At 41.2% G+C, this 12,041-nt stretch overlaps 1 protein-coding gene across 1 annotated transcript in view; it reads right to left on the bottom strand.

Annotated features, from left to right (window-relative positions):
* The window catches only part of dok6 (docking protein 6), a 328,109-nt gene that overhangs the window by 61,710 nt on the left and 254,358 nt on the right, over positions 1 to 12,041 (bottom strand). The window contains exon 5 of the mRNA XM_078397809.1: positions 6,885 to 7,074. Coding sequence (XP_078253935.1) covers positions 6,885 to 7,074 — 190 coding nt within the window. The remainder of the gene's footprint in view (positions 1 to 6,884; positions 7,075 to 12,041) is intronic.

Raw genomic sequence — 12,041 nt, 5'->3', positions numbered from 1 at the left:
TGAGATATAGGATAACTTGGATGATGGCTTTCTGTTTTTTGCCTCTAATGCACAAACAATCACCTGAAGCTACTCTTTAGCATCCCCTTTAATAACAGAGTTGAAAGCCTCATAGTAAAATTATTCTACAACAAAAATCCCATAATGCTGCAGTAAGATGCTGTTAAAACTTGGTGAAAGAAAATGCTAATTTGAACTAATTGCACATGCAAAGTAGTCTAATTAGATAATATTATCTAATAGACTTATAGTTAAGCCTTTTCTTAGCAACTGCCTAAGGAGTCTAGATTGTGCATAAAAAATAAAAGCGTAATGGTCTATTAGATTCATTTGCGAGGACAAATTAGGCTGCAATGAAGCTTTCATTATTTAGCATAATGGCATATCGTAACTCAGAGATTAATCAAAATTGTGGATCAGAGAGCCACCAAACTTTGATCTTAGACAAGGAAGAAAACTACAGTAATGCAAACAAAAATGAGCACTGAAGCAGTGAGAGTGACTTACATTAGACAGGAACAGAATGGCCTAAGCACTGAGATAATGTCTCATTTGTGCCTCTGTCCCATATCAATTCAGCCAGATAATCTGTAGATAATTGGAGTGCTGTAGATAGAGGTTCCATTGTAATCTGAAAGCATCATTTTTGGCACTTTCCTCCACTGTCTTGTATTCCTAGGGATGTTGACGTCTTGTTGCATTATGGTCCCACAAATGCTCATGGATGTCTGGCGTTTCACCCTAGTGGCTTACATCTGGCATGGATACACAGTGGTTACCCCATGTAAGGGCAGTTCAGCTGGTTCTACTTCTCCACCTCCAGCCCCACTCTGAGTCCTGCAAATTCTTGCTTTTCAGACATTCATTCAGCTCAATTTTGAATGCTATAATTTAATCTGTCTCCACTACTCCCTTTGCAGTTCAGATGCTATCCACCCAGTGTAGGGAGGGGGACACAAGCACACACTTTTATTTCATCTGTTCTATATACTTGGATGAAGGGATTAAAAGTACCATTAGCAAATTTGCAGATGATACAAAGCTGGGTGGTAGTGTGAACTGTGAGGAAGATGCTATGAGGTTGCAGGGTGACTTGGACAGGTTGTGTGAGTGGGCGGATGCATAGCAGATGCAGTTTAATGTGGATAAGTGTGAGGATATCCACTTTGGTGGTGAGAATAGGAAGGCAGAGTATTATCAGAATGGTATCAAGTTAGGAACAGGGGACGTACAACGAGATCTGGGTGTCCTAGTGCATCAGTCACTGAAAGGAAGCATGCAGGTACAGCAGGCAGTGAAAAAAGCCAATGGAATGTTGGCTTTCATAACAAGAGGAGTTGAGTATAGGAGCAAAGAGGTCCTTCTGCAGTTGTACAGGGCCCTAGTGAGACCACACCTGGAGTACTGTGTGCAGTTTTGGTCTCCAAATTTGAGGAAGGATATTCTTGCTATTGAGAGCGTGCAGCGTAGGTTTACTAGGTTAATTCCCGGAATGGTGGGACTGTCGTATGTTGAAAGACTCGAGCGACTAGGCTTGTGTACACTGGAATTTAGAAGGATGAGAGGGGATCTTATTGAAACATATAAGATTATTAAGGGGTTGGACATGTTAGAGGCAGGAAACATGTTCCCAATGTTGGGGGAGTCCAGAACCAGGAGCCACAGTTTAAGAATAAGGGGTAGGCCATTTAGAACTGAGATGAGGAAAAACATTTTCAGTCAGAGAGTTGTGAATCTGTGGAATTCTCTGCCTCAGAAGGCAGTGGAGGCCAATTCTCTGATTGCATTCAAGAGAGAGCTGGATAGAGCTCTTAAGGATAGCGGAGTCAGGGGATATGGGGAGAAGACAGGAACGGGGTACTGATTGAGAATGATCAGCCATGATCACATTGAATGGCGGTGCTGGCTCGAAGGGCCGAATGGCCTCCTCCTGCACCTATTATCTATTGTCTATACCAGTTCTTGGCACATCTACCAATTTCTCAATACCTACTGTATCAATACCCTTCCATATTTTAATTATCTCCATTAGAACCCCCCATTACCTCTATTCCAAGGAGAACAGCCCTAACTTCTCCAGTCTATCTACTTAACCAAAGCTCCTCACCACTATAATAATTTTCTTAAATGTCTGCTGAACCCTGTCCAATGGTTATACATTTTTTCAAAAGTGTTTGTGCAGAACTGGAAGTAATACTCCAGTTGTGACTAAACTAGTGAACTATTAATATTCACCATGCCTTGCATGCTCTTGTTCTCTGCCCCTCTGTTTATAAAATCAAAGGTCCCAGATACTTTTTCAAACACATTTTCAATCTGTCCTATTATTGTCAATGAATGATGCATTTCTACTGTTGGGTATCTCAGTTCCTCTGCTACTTTAATAACTGTGTCCTCTAGTTGCCTCTTTTTATTTTTCCTACCAAAACATAATATTTTACAATTCCCAGCAATAAATTTCACCTGCCACCTGTAAACCCACCCATACATCTCTCTTTGAAGTCTAATATTATCCTCATCAGTACCACGATCACTGTCCTCCATGGCTTCAAATTTTGTAACATCTGTAAATTTGTAAATGAGATCCTGTACATCAAAGTCCAAACCATTAAATATATTAAGGAAAACAGTGATTGTAATAATGATACTAGGGAACTCCACTGCACACTTCTCTCCAGTCCAAAATGCTACGACTCTCTGCTTCTTGTTGAGACAATAATCTATCGATATTGCTACAGAAAGGTTGATATGGGAATCAAAGGGGAATTAAAATGGTTAGTAACTGCTGACGGAGTGCAAGTGTTTGGCAAAACGGTCATATGGTCTATGCTTGATTTTGTTGATGGAGAGGGAGTTACTTCAAGAGCACTGAACACAGTAGATGAGATTTGAAGAGGTGCATGTGAATCTACGTTTCACCTGGAACGCTGCATGGAAGTGATAGAGGAGGTGCAGGGACACGTGTTATATCTTCTGTGGTTGCATGCGAAGGTATCTGGGGAGGGGCAGGTTATATTTTGATCTCTTCTTACCTTCCCTACATTTAATATTCCCAATCTGATGAAATTTAATTAATTGGAAAAGTTAACTCTGTTTCTCTCATGACCAGTGCTGTCTGTCCTGGTGTTGTTATTATAATTTTCTGTATTTTGTATCAATATAGATTATTCTAAGTTCATTCGCACTTCTTGTAAGCAGTCCTTCCATTGTTTACATGTCCTTTTACCACTCTCCTTGTATTGTAACATCATTCGATTTAACATAGAACAGTGAATAGTGCAGCACAGGAACAGACCAAATGTCTGTGCCAAACATGATGCCAATATAATTTAAAAGTCAGATTAAAGCCATTCATGGGTTATGTCTGGGGGCACATCTTCACCTTTTAGTTTAGCTTAGTTTAATGTAGAGATACAGCGTGGAAACAGGTCGATCGGCCCACCGAATCTGCGCCGACCAGCGATCCCCATTCTTTAACACTATCCTACGCACTGGGACAATTTACAATTCTTACCAAAGCCAATTAACTTACAAACCTGCACAGCTTTGTGATGTGGGAGGAAACCAGAGCTCCTGACGAAAACCCACACAGTCAGGGGGAGAACGTACTAACTCTGTGCAGGCGGCACCCTTAGTTAGGATTGAAAATGGGTCTCTGTCGGTGTTCGGCAGCAATTTTACCACTCTGCCACCGTGCCATCACCTGGACTATTGGGAACATGAGTCCCTTCAAAAACTGCCAAGGCGAAACCAATGGTAGGAATGGCTACTGTCAGAAAGAGAGTGTAACCACATCCCCTTTACATTCAATGACTTTCTGTGGGTGGCACAGTGGCAGTCGAGCTACTGTCTTGCAGTGCCAGAAGCCCGGGTTTGACCCTACTGTTACGCCACTGTGGAAATACAAACTATTTCTGCAACTCCTGCAGTTGTACAGGGCCCTAGTGAGACCATACCTGGAGTACTGTGTGCAGTTTAGGTCTCCAAATTTGAGGAAAGACATTCTTGCTATTGAGGGAGTGCAGCGCAAGTTTACTAGGTTAATTCCTGGAATGGCAGGACTGTCATATGTTGAAAGACTGGAGCGACTACGCTTGTATACACTGGAATTTAGAAGGATGAGTGGGGATCTTATTGAAACATATAAGATTATTAAGCGATTGGATACGCTAGTGGCAGGAAACATGTTCCCAGTGTTAGGGGAGTCCAGAACCAGAGGCCACACTTTAAGAATAAGGGCTAGGCCATTTAGAACGGATTTAAGGAAAAACTTTTTCACTCAGCGAGTTGTAAGTCTGTGGAATTCTCTGCCTCAGAAGGTAGTGGAGGCCGATTCTCTGGATGCTTTCAAGAGAGAGTTAGATAGAGCTCTTAATGATAGCGGAGTCAGAGGGTATGGGGTGAGGGCAGGAACGGGATACTGATTGTGAATGATCAGCCATGATCACATTGAATGGCGGTGCTGGCTCGAAGGGCCGAAGGGCCTACTCCTGCATCTATTGTCTATTGTCTATTAAAAACAGAAAATGCTGGAAATATAGAACATAGAACAGCCCAGCACAGGCACAGGCCCTTTGGCCCACAATGTCCATGCCAAAAATGGCGCAACTTAGAACATTAAAGAAACAGGAGCACTAAATGCTGCCATCATTTCCTCAGTAAATATGCAAATCTTTGGCTTAATGTTACAATTTTAAATACTGATATGGCAGAATGTAAATTAACCGGCAATGTGAAGAATTTATGTGTGTTGATTCAATCTACTCTCATGAAGAGTCAACATTTTTGAAAATAGAACTCTCCTAGACTATACAAACCTTAATTAGAAGCCGCAGAAGACCTATTATTTTAAATAAATTATTGTTAATATAATTTTCTGTGGAATAAATGTTAATACATACCATACTCTAGGTTTTTTTTTTATTGGGCTGTGCCAATTAATTGTTATTAAATGTTTGCATCTAGGTTTCCTTACTAAATGTGCTGAGAGTATTTTATTTCAAAGTCATTAGAAAAATCATTCATTTATTAAACTAATGATGTTTACATATGATAGAGCTTTTTAAAAGGAACTTAAAATGATTTAATACAGTCCAATGTGTTAATGCAGTTTAATTCATGGTAAATTATATTCCATTTTGTTTTTATAGCTTAGGTCATGAATGGTCTAAGTGGTCATTAAATATTTGTTGGAACATAATGCACCCTTGATTGTGTGATCCACAGCATTTCAAACAATGTTACAGTGGTTTGTAAAGGCTCACTATGTGACTGTGTCACTGCAATTTGATTTAATCGTTCAAATTTTACTTTTTCACTTCCAAGCATAGGGCTGAATTCTGACCATCCTTATTGGCCACTGTGGAAACCCATTGAAATAATCCAAATTAAGTTGCCAGGATGTCCAAGTTCTGCTGAAAGTATGGTGGAGAGATCATGGAATTTGCTGTGCAAATTTACAGCTAGTTTTTACCTACAAGTAGTTTTATTTGGGCTCCATTTGATGATGACCCATTTGATAATGACCCACAGAAAATGAAAACAAAATTGCAGATGCTGTCAATCTGTAGCCAAAGGGATTCCCTTTTGCCTGTCCATTTCACCCCATCTCGCTCTGCAAATGAAGCCATCTTGATTTTGATCTTCCCTAATTCTAACGAAGGATCTTCAACCTGAAAAGTTAACTCTGTTTCTCTTTCCACAGATGTAGACCTGATTTTGTTAACCTTCTTTGACAACCCTGTTTTCAGCTAAACTCTAATTCGATTCAAATACTAATTAGCTGCAGATATCCTTAATCAGCAGAGTCAGAATAAATATGTGGAAACTCAAAATCCATACGATAACTCAAAATCTTACACGTTCAAATAAAATCTCTTGTTGCCCAATGAACATTTATCCCAATATTTTTGTTACTAATTGATCTTGTAAGTCAGCTATGTTATTCAGCACAAACACAGGCATTTTATAGATTAAATGCCGAGAGGAAAAAAAACCCTGAAAAGAATAATACACACACAGGACCTGCCCAATTTGTCTATGTATTCATTTAAATAAACATGCAGTAGAGTGGCCTGTATCTTGGATGTGTGATCATCCCTGCATCAACATCCTCAATGTTGTCCACTCAGGCAAATTAAATGCACAAAAACTGAACCTGTCCCTTCAGTCATTTAAACTGTACCTGTTTGTAAGCTTTTCCCCAGGAATTAGCCTTGCCTGTTAATTGTTCTTAGAAGTCCAATTCTGGGTGAGTCTCGGGTCTTTCACACAACCAATACACCATCAATTTCTATCTCAGAGTATCCAGTGAAAAACTGTGATATAGTCACAGGAGATGAGCAAAGTCATGGGGCATGTGATTACAAGGGAAACAATTATTGCAGCATAGTGTTGTGGGATCACAATATTTTAGGATATATGATAGAACTATGATGGAACTATGATGCAGATTTTAGTCAGTTAAACTTAATGAACATGCATTATGTAACTACTTATTTAGGTTTAGGTTTATTATCATAAAGTGCACAGTGAAAAGCTATGTTTTGCATGTTATCCTAACGGATCAGATTATACTGTACATGAATACAATTATGTCAAACTCAAGTACAATAGATAGAGCAAAGGGCATGGTACAGAGTGCAGAATATAGATGTCAGTATTGTAGTGTGTCAGTTTCACAGACAAAGTGTAATGTCCGCAACGGGGTAAAGGTGAATCAGACAGTACCCTAGCTTATAGAAGGACCGTTCAGAAATCTAATAACAGAGGGGGAGGAGCTGTTCCTGAGGGGAGGTTTCGTGGGGGAGGCAAAAGAAGCTGTTCCTGAGAGAGGAAGAAGCTGTCCTAGTTAAATGTGAGAGGTAGTTCATTATCATAGTTACCTGCCAGCTTCGAATGTAAACCATGTCGAATCCCTTCCATACCGCCTGAGAGAGCTGAGCGGCCACATGACAAGTTTTACTCTGGGATTGTGGATGTCCCATAGGTAAATGTTCTCGTGTGTGATCTGCATGGTGCATTCTCCATAGATGTCCAGGTTGGGGGTTGGCATCAAATACACATTGAAACGCTCTGAAAAAAAAAGGAAAAATAAACATTTTTGTAATCTTACACGGTGCTCACAACACAGAACCAGGCCATTCAGCGCAAAACCTGAAGAAGGGTCAAGGGTCTCGACCCGAATCGTCATCCATTCCTTCTCTCCAGAAATGCTGCCTGACCCACTGAGTAGCATTTTGTGTCTACTTTCAACGCAAAAGGTCTACGCTGATAATTATGTTCAAACCTGATCAAACTCTTTTTTATCTAACACCATTCACATTGTATTGAGTTCTTCCAAGGGTTTATTAAATTCCTCTTAACTGGAACTATTTACAAGAAAACCAATCCAGGTGATTGCCAGAACTATCTTCTCACCAATAGCTCAGTATACCATTACCTTCCTTCTGATACTAATTCCTGAATTTGATCAAGGTGGGGAAAGATTGATCAAGGCTTACAGTGCAGTGCAATGTAATGTTCCTTCAACATATTATTCCTATAAATAGACGCAAACACTAATCTGTTGGTTACTTTCACATTTAACACAATTTAGATAGTTTGGGAACTGGAGCTGCAGCTTGATGACCTCAGGCTTATCCAGAGTGAGGAAGCCATAGATAGGAGCTATTGAGAGGAGGTCACATCGTAGATGCAGAGAATAGATGGATGACCACCAGGAAAGGGAGAAGGGAAAGAGTTCAGGAATTCCCTGTGGCCATTCCCCTGTAGGATCTCGAGGATGGCAATCTCTGGATTACTATCGGTGTCACCTGATAGTGACGGTAGCAATATGAGGAGAGGGCAGGTGAATACATGGCTGTGGAGTTGGTGGAGGGGCAGGGATTCAGATTTGTGAACCATTGGGATCTCTTCTAGGGCAGAGATGACCTTTACAAGAGGGAGGGATTGCATCTAAACTGGAGAGGCACCAACATCCTTGCAGGGTGATTTGCTAGTGCTACCCAGGAGGGTTTAAACCAGAATAGCAAGGGGGTGGGAACTAGTGCAACAGGTTAGCAAATGGAAGGGCTGATGAGAAAGTGGAGATTATGACAAGTAAGTCTCAAAGGAAGGACAGGAATGGAGAGGTCCATGAATACGGGGATACTGAAGGGCTGAGGTGTGTTGATTTCAATGCGAGAGGTTTATGACTGGCAGCTCAATGTGCCTGGGTTCAGATGTTTCAGACGAGATACAGAGGAGGGTGAAAGAGGTGGAGTTGTTGCTTTGCTAATCAGGGAGAATGTCATGGCGGTGTTCAGAGAGGACATACTGGAGAGTACATCCAATAAGCTCATAAATAAGAAAGAAGCATTTACTCTAATGGGATTATAATATAGGTCACCCGATAGCCAGCGGGAGATGAGATCAGTACAGCAAGGCACCATGTTTGGCACAAACATTTTATGTAGATGCACAGCTCACTTCAACTCCATTTTGCTACAAAAAAAAAGACTGGCCCTGTGATCACTCAGAGGAATATGTTCCCAAGTGTACAGGTGATTGATCCTGTTAGCAGTTACCTTGCAAATTGCACAAGGGAATACTGGAGCAACTATTCATAGAGTGGCTTTAATAGGATGGGCTTTACATTAACTCAAGGCCATGGACAGGGTAATCAATCTAATCAGCAATTGCTCTGCTAATCAGAAATTAATCAGTCTGGATTTAGAAGAATGAAATTATCTCATTAAATACACAAAATTCTTCAGAGGGTTTGTCAGGGTAGATGCAGAATTTATATTTCCCTTGACCTGGGTGTTTTATTGCCTAACAGTTTCTCTGTAATATATAACCTGTCTTCCAAACAAATACATCCGCAATGACTGTGCTAGTCTCCTGCAACTATTTTATATTTTATTATTATTCTGTTATTTTTCTCTCTGGATCACCTGTTGTACTTGTGTATGGCTTGACTGTACTCATGGTTAATATGATTATGGATTACACCCAAATAAAAGTTTTACACTACATCTGTGTACACATGACAATAATAAACCAATAAATTTGAGATCATGGTATCAAACTGATGGTCTGCCATTAAGGACATAGCTAAGAAGATGCTTTACTAGCAAAGAGTGGGGATAAATAGGTCCCTTTCAGAATGGCAGGGCGTAACTAGTGGAGTACCGCAAGGCTCGGTGCTGGGACCGCAGTTATTTACAATATACATTAATGACTTGGATGAAGGGATTAAAAGTACTATTAGCAAATTTGCAGATGATACAAAGCTGGGTGGTAGTGTGAACTGTGAGGAAGATGCTATGAGGTTGCAGGGTGACTTGGACAGGTTGTGTGAGTGGGTGGATGCATGGCAGATGCAGTTTAATGTGGATATGTGTGAGGTTATCCACTTTGGTGGTAAGAATAGGAAGGCAGAGTATTATCTGAATGGTGTCAAGTTAGGAAAAGGGGACGTACAACGAGATCTGGGTGTCCTAGTGCATCAGTCACTGAAAGGAAGCATGCAGGTGCAGCAGGCAGTGAAGAAAGCCAATGGAATGTTGGCCTTCATAACAAGGGGAGTTGAGTATAGGAGCAAAGAGGTCCTTCTGCAGTTGTACAGGGCCCTCGTGAGACCGCACCTGGAGTACTGTGTGCAGTTTTGGTCTCCAAATTTGAAGGATATTCTTGCTATTGAGGGCGTGCAGCGTAGGTTTACTAGGTTAATTCCCGGAATGGCGGGACTGTCATATGTTGAAAGACTGGAGCGACTAGGCTTGTATACACTGGAATTTAGAAGGATGAGAGGGGATCTTATCGAAACGTATAAGATTATTAAGGGGTTGGACACGTTAGAGGCAGGAAACATGTTCCCAATGCTGGGGGAGTCCAGAACAAGGGGCCACAGTTTAAGAATAAGGGGTAGGCCATTTAGAACTGAGATGACGAAAAACTTTTTCAGTCAGAGAGTTGTGAATCTGTGGAATTCTCTGCAACAGAAGGCAGTGGAGGCCAATTCTCTGAATGCATTCAAGAGAGAGCTAGATAGAGCTCTTAAGGATAGCGGAGTCAGGGGGTATGGGGAGAAGGCAGGAATGGGGTACTGATTGAGAATGGTCAGCCATGATCACATTGAATGGCGGTGCTGGCTCGAAGGGCCGAATGGCCTCCTCCTGCACCTATTGTCTAGAGTAGTAAATCTTCAGAATTCTCTCTTAAAAAGGGCTGAATTTGTTGAATATATTCAAGACAAATATTGATAAGTTTTAGATATGAAGGAATGAAGACATCCCGGGTTAGTGCAGAACACGAGTTAACCAGGCTGGATGTTAACAAACAATGGAGCAGACACAACGGATGAAATAACCCAGTCCTGGCATTGTAGAAACAAGGAATTGCAGAAACTGGTTTACGAAAAAAGACACAAAAAAGGAGTAACTCAGCAGGTCAAGCAGGATCCCTGGAGAACATGGATAGGTGATCTTTCGGATTGGGACCCTTCTTCATTCTGATTGTAAGGAAAGGAAAGAAGGCTGGAAGAGAGGAGGGGCAGGAACACAGGCGAGTGGGGTTTTTGATAGGCGGATGGGAGGTCCAGAAGGCCTTGGCAGACCAAGTGCAAGTGTTCAGCGAAACAGTCACCGACTCAATGCTTGGTCTTGCCGATGTACAGGAGACCACATCGGGAACACTGGATGCAGTAGCTGAGGTTAAAGGTGGTGCATATATATCTCTGTGTCACCTGGAGGACTGCTGGGGTCCCTTGAAGGAGGCGAGGGAGAGGGTGTAGGGACAGATGTTAGGAGGGGGAGGGGGTGGTTAAAGTCCTTACATTTCTGAATTTTATTGTGCAAAGAGCTTCAAACAACTCCCTGGACATGCAAAAGAACATTAAAAAGGTCACAAATCTTGCTGTTCATCATTTCAAAGGTGTATTTGTCTCAATAACAGGTGAAATGACAAGCACCAGGATCTGCTGTTACATCTGTACCAAAGCTTCACCTGACACAGAACAAATGATCAACCTGCTGTGCTTCCAGGTGTCAATTGTAAAACAAATAGCTATAAGCCATGAAAGGTCCTTCACCTCACCCCATGCAATATCCAACATCCTGAACTGAGTGTTCCTCACTTCAATAAATATATTGAGTGAAGTTAGGGATAGGTTCAAAAGATTTGAATTTTCATCTTCAATTGGTATTTCAAATCAGGAAGGATGAGGGGAAGGCAGGGCTTTAGGGAAGAAAACAATCCTTTGGCTCAATTTTCATCCCCAGGTGATTGAGGAGAGGGTTGGTGATAGCCTAGTCTTAGAGGAATTAAAGATGCAAGCGGAAATATGCTGCTGAATGAAAATACTAGGATTTTCCATGAAGACTTCTGATAGTGGCATGGATTTTGAAGTTGATTTACAGGGATACAGAACAAAACCCTGCAAGACGCCACACAGCTACATACAACACTACTGCACTTCCCTCTCCCCTACCAAGCTGAATTATCCTGGAAAACAATGATAGCTCATTTTCTTCTCCATCAACAACCTGTTAAATTCTGGTTTATATTTCATTTATCTTCAAATCAAATAAGTGTGGCAATAATTTTGGCATTGGCTCTGCTGTTTCCACTGCCACACGGTCAAACTTTCTCAAAGGTTGCCCTGCGCAAATCATGAACTCAAACCTTCCTTTATTCTCTACCTGAATTCATATTCTCACTGCTGTAGTCTTGCTGATTATACCCACATTCACATCAGTATCTGTCCATTAAACCTCAGATGCCTGACATTGCTAGCTCTTATTCTGCGGCACATCGTAAATTCTCATAAATGGTTGCATCCTATCCTTCAAAATCACAAGCACCCGTTGGAATGCTGGCCCTCTCTGTCCTTGCAAATTACAATACTATCATTCCATTTTAACATTCCCTTCTTCTCCAAAATGTGTGCACATCACTTTGGTAATTTCATCTTAAATCCTTACTGTTAAATTTGTTTCTTGTCACAGTATTGAAACAACCTGAATCAAAATCACGAGGCTCACGTTGTCGACCTCCCC

This window comes from Rhinoraja longicauda, chromosome 4 (genome assembly GCF_053455715.1).
Source record: "Rhinoraja longicauda isolate Sanriku21f chromosome 4, sRhiLon1.1, whole genome shotgun sequence".
In the NCBI taxonomy this organism is placed as follows: Eukaryota; Metazoa; Chordata; class Chondrichthyes; order Rajiformes; family Arhynchobatidae; genus Rhinoraja; species Rhinoraja longicauda.
The sequence above is the reverse complement of the archived record's forward strand: the minus strand, read 5'-3'. Positions and strand labels throughout refer to the sequence as shown.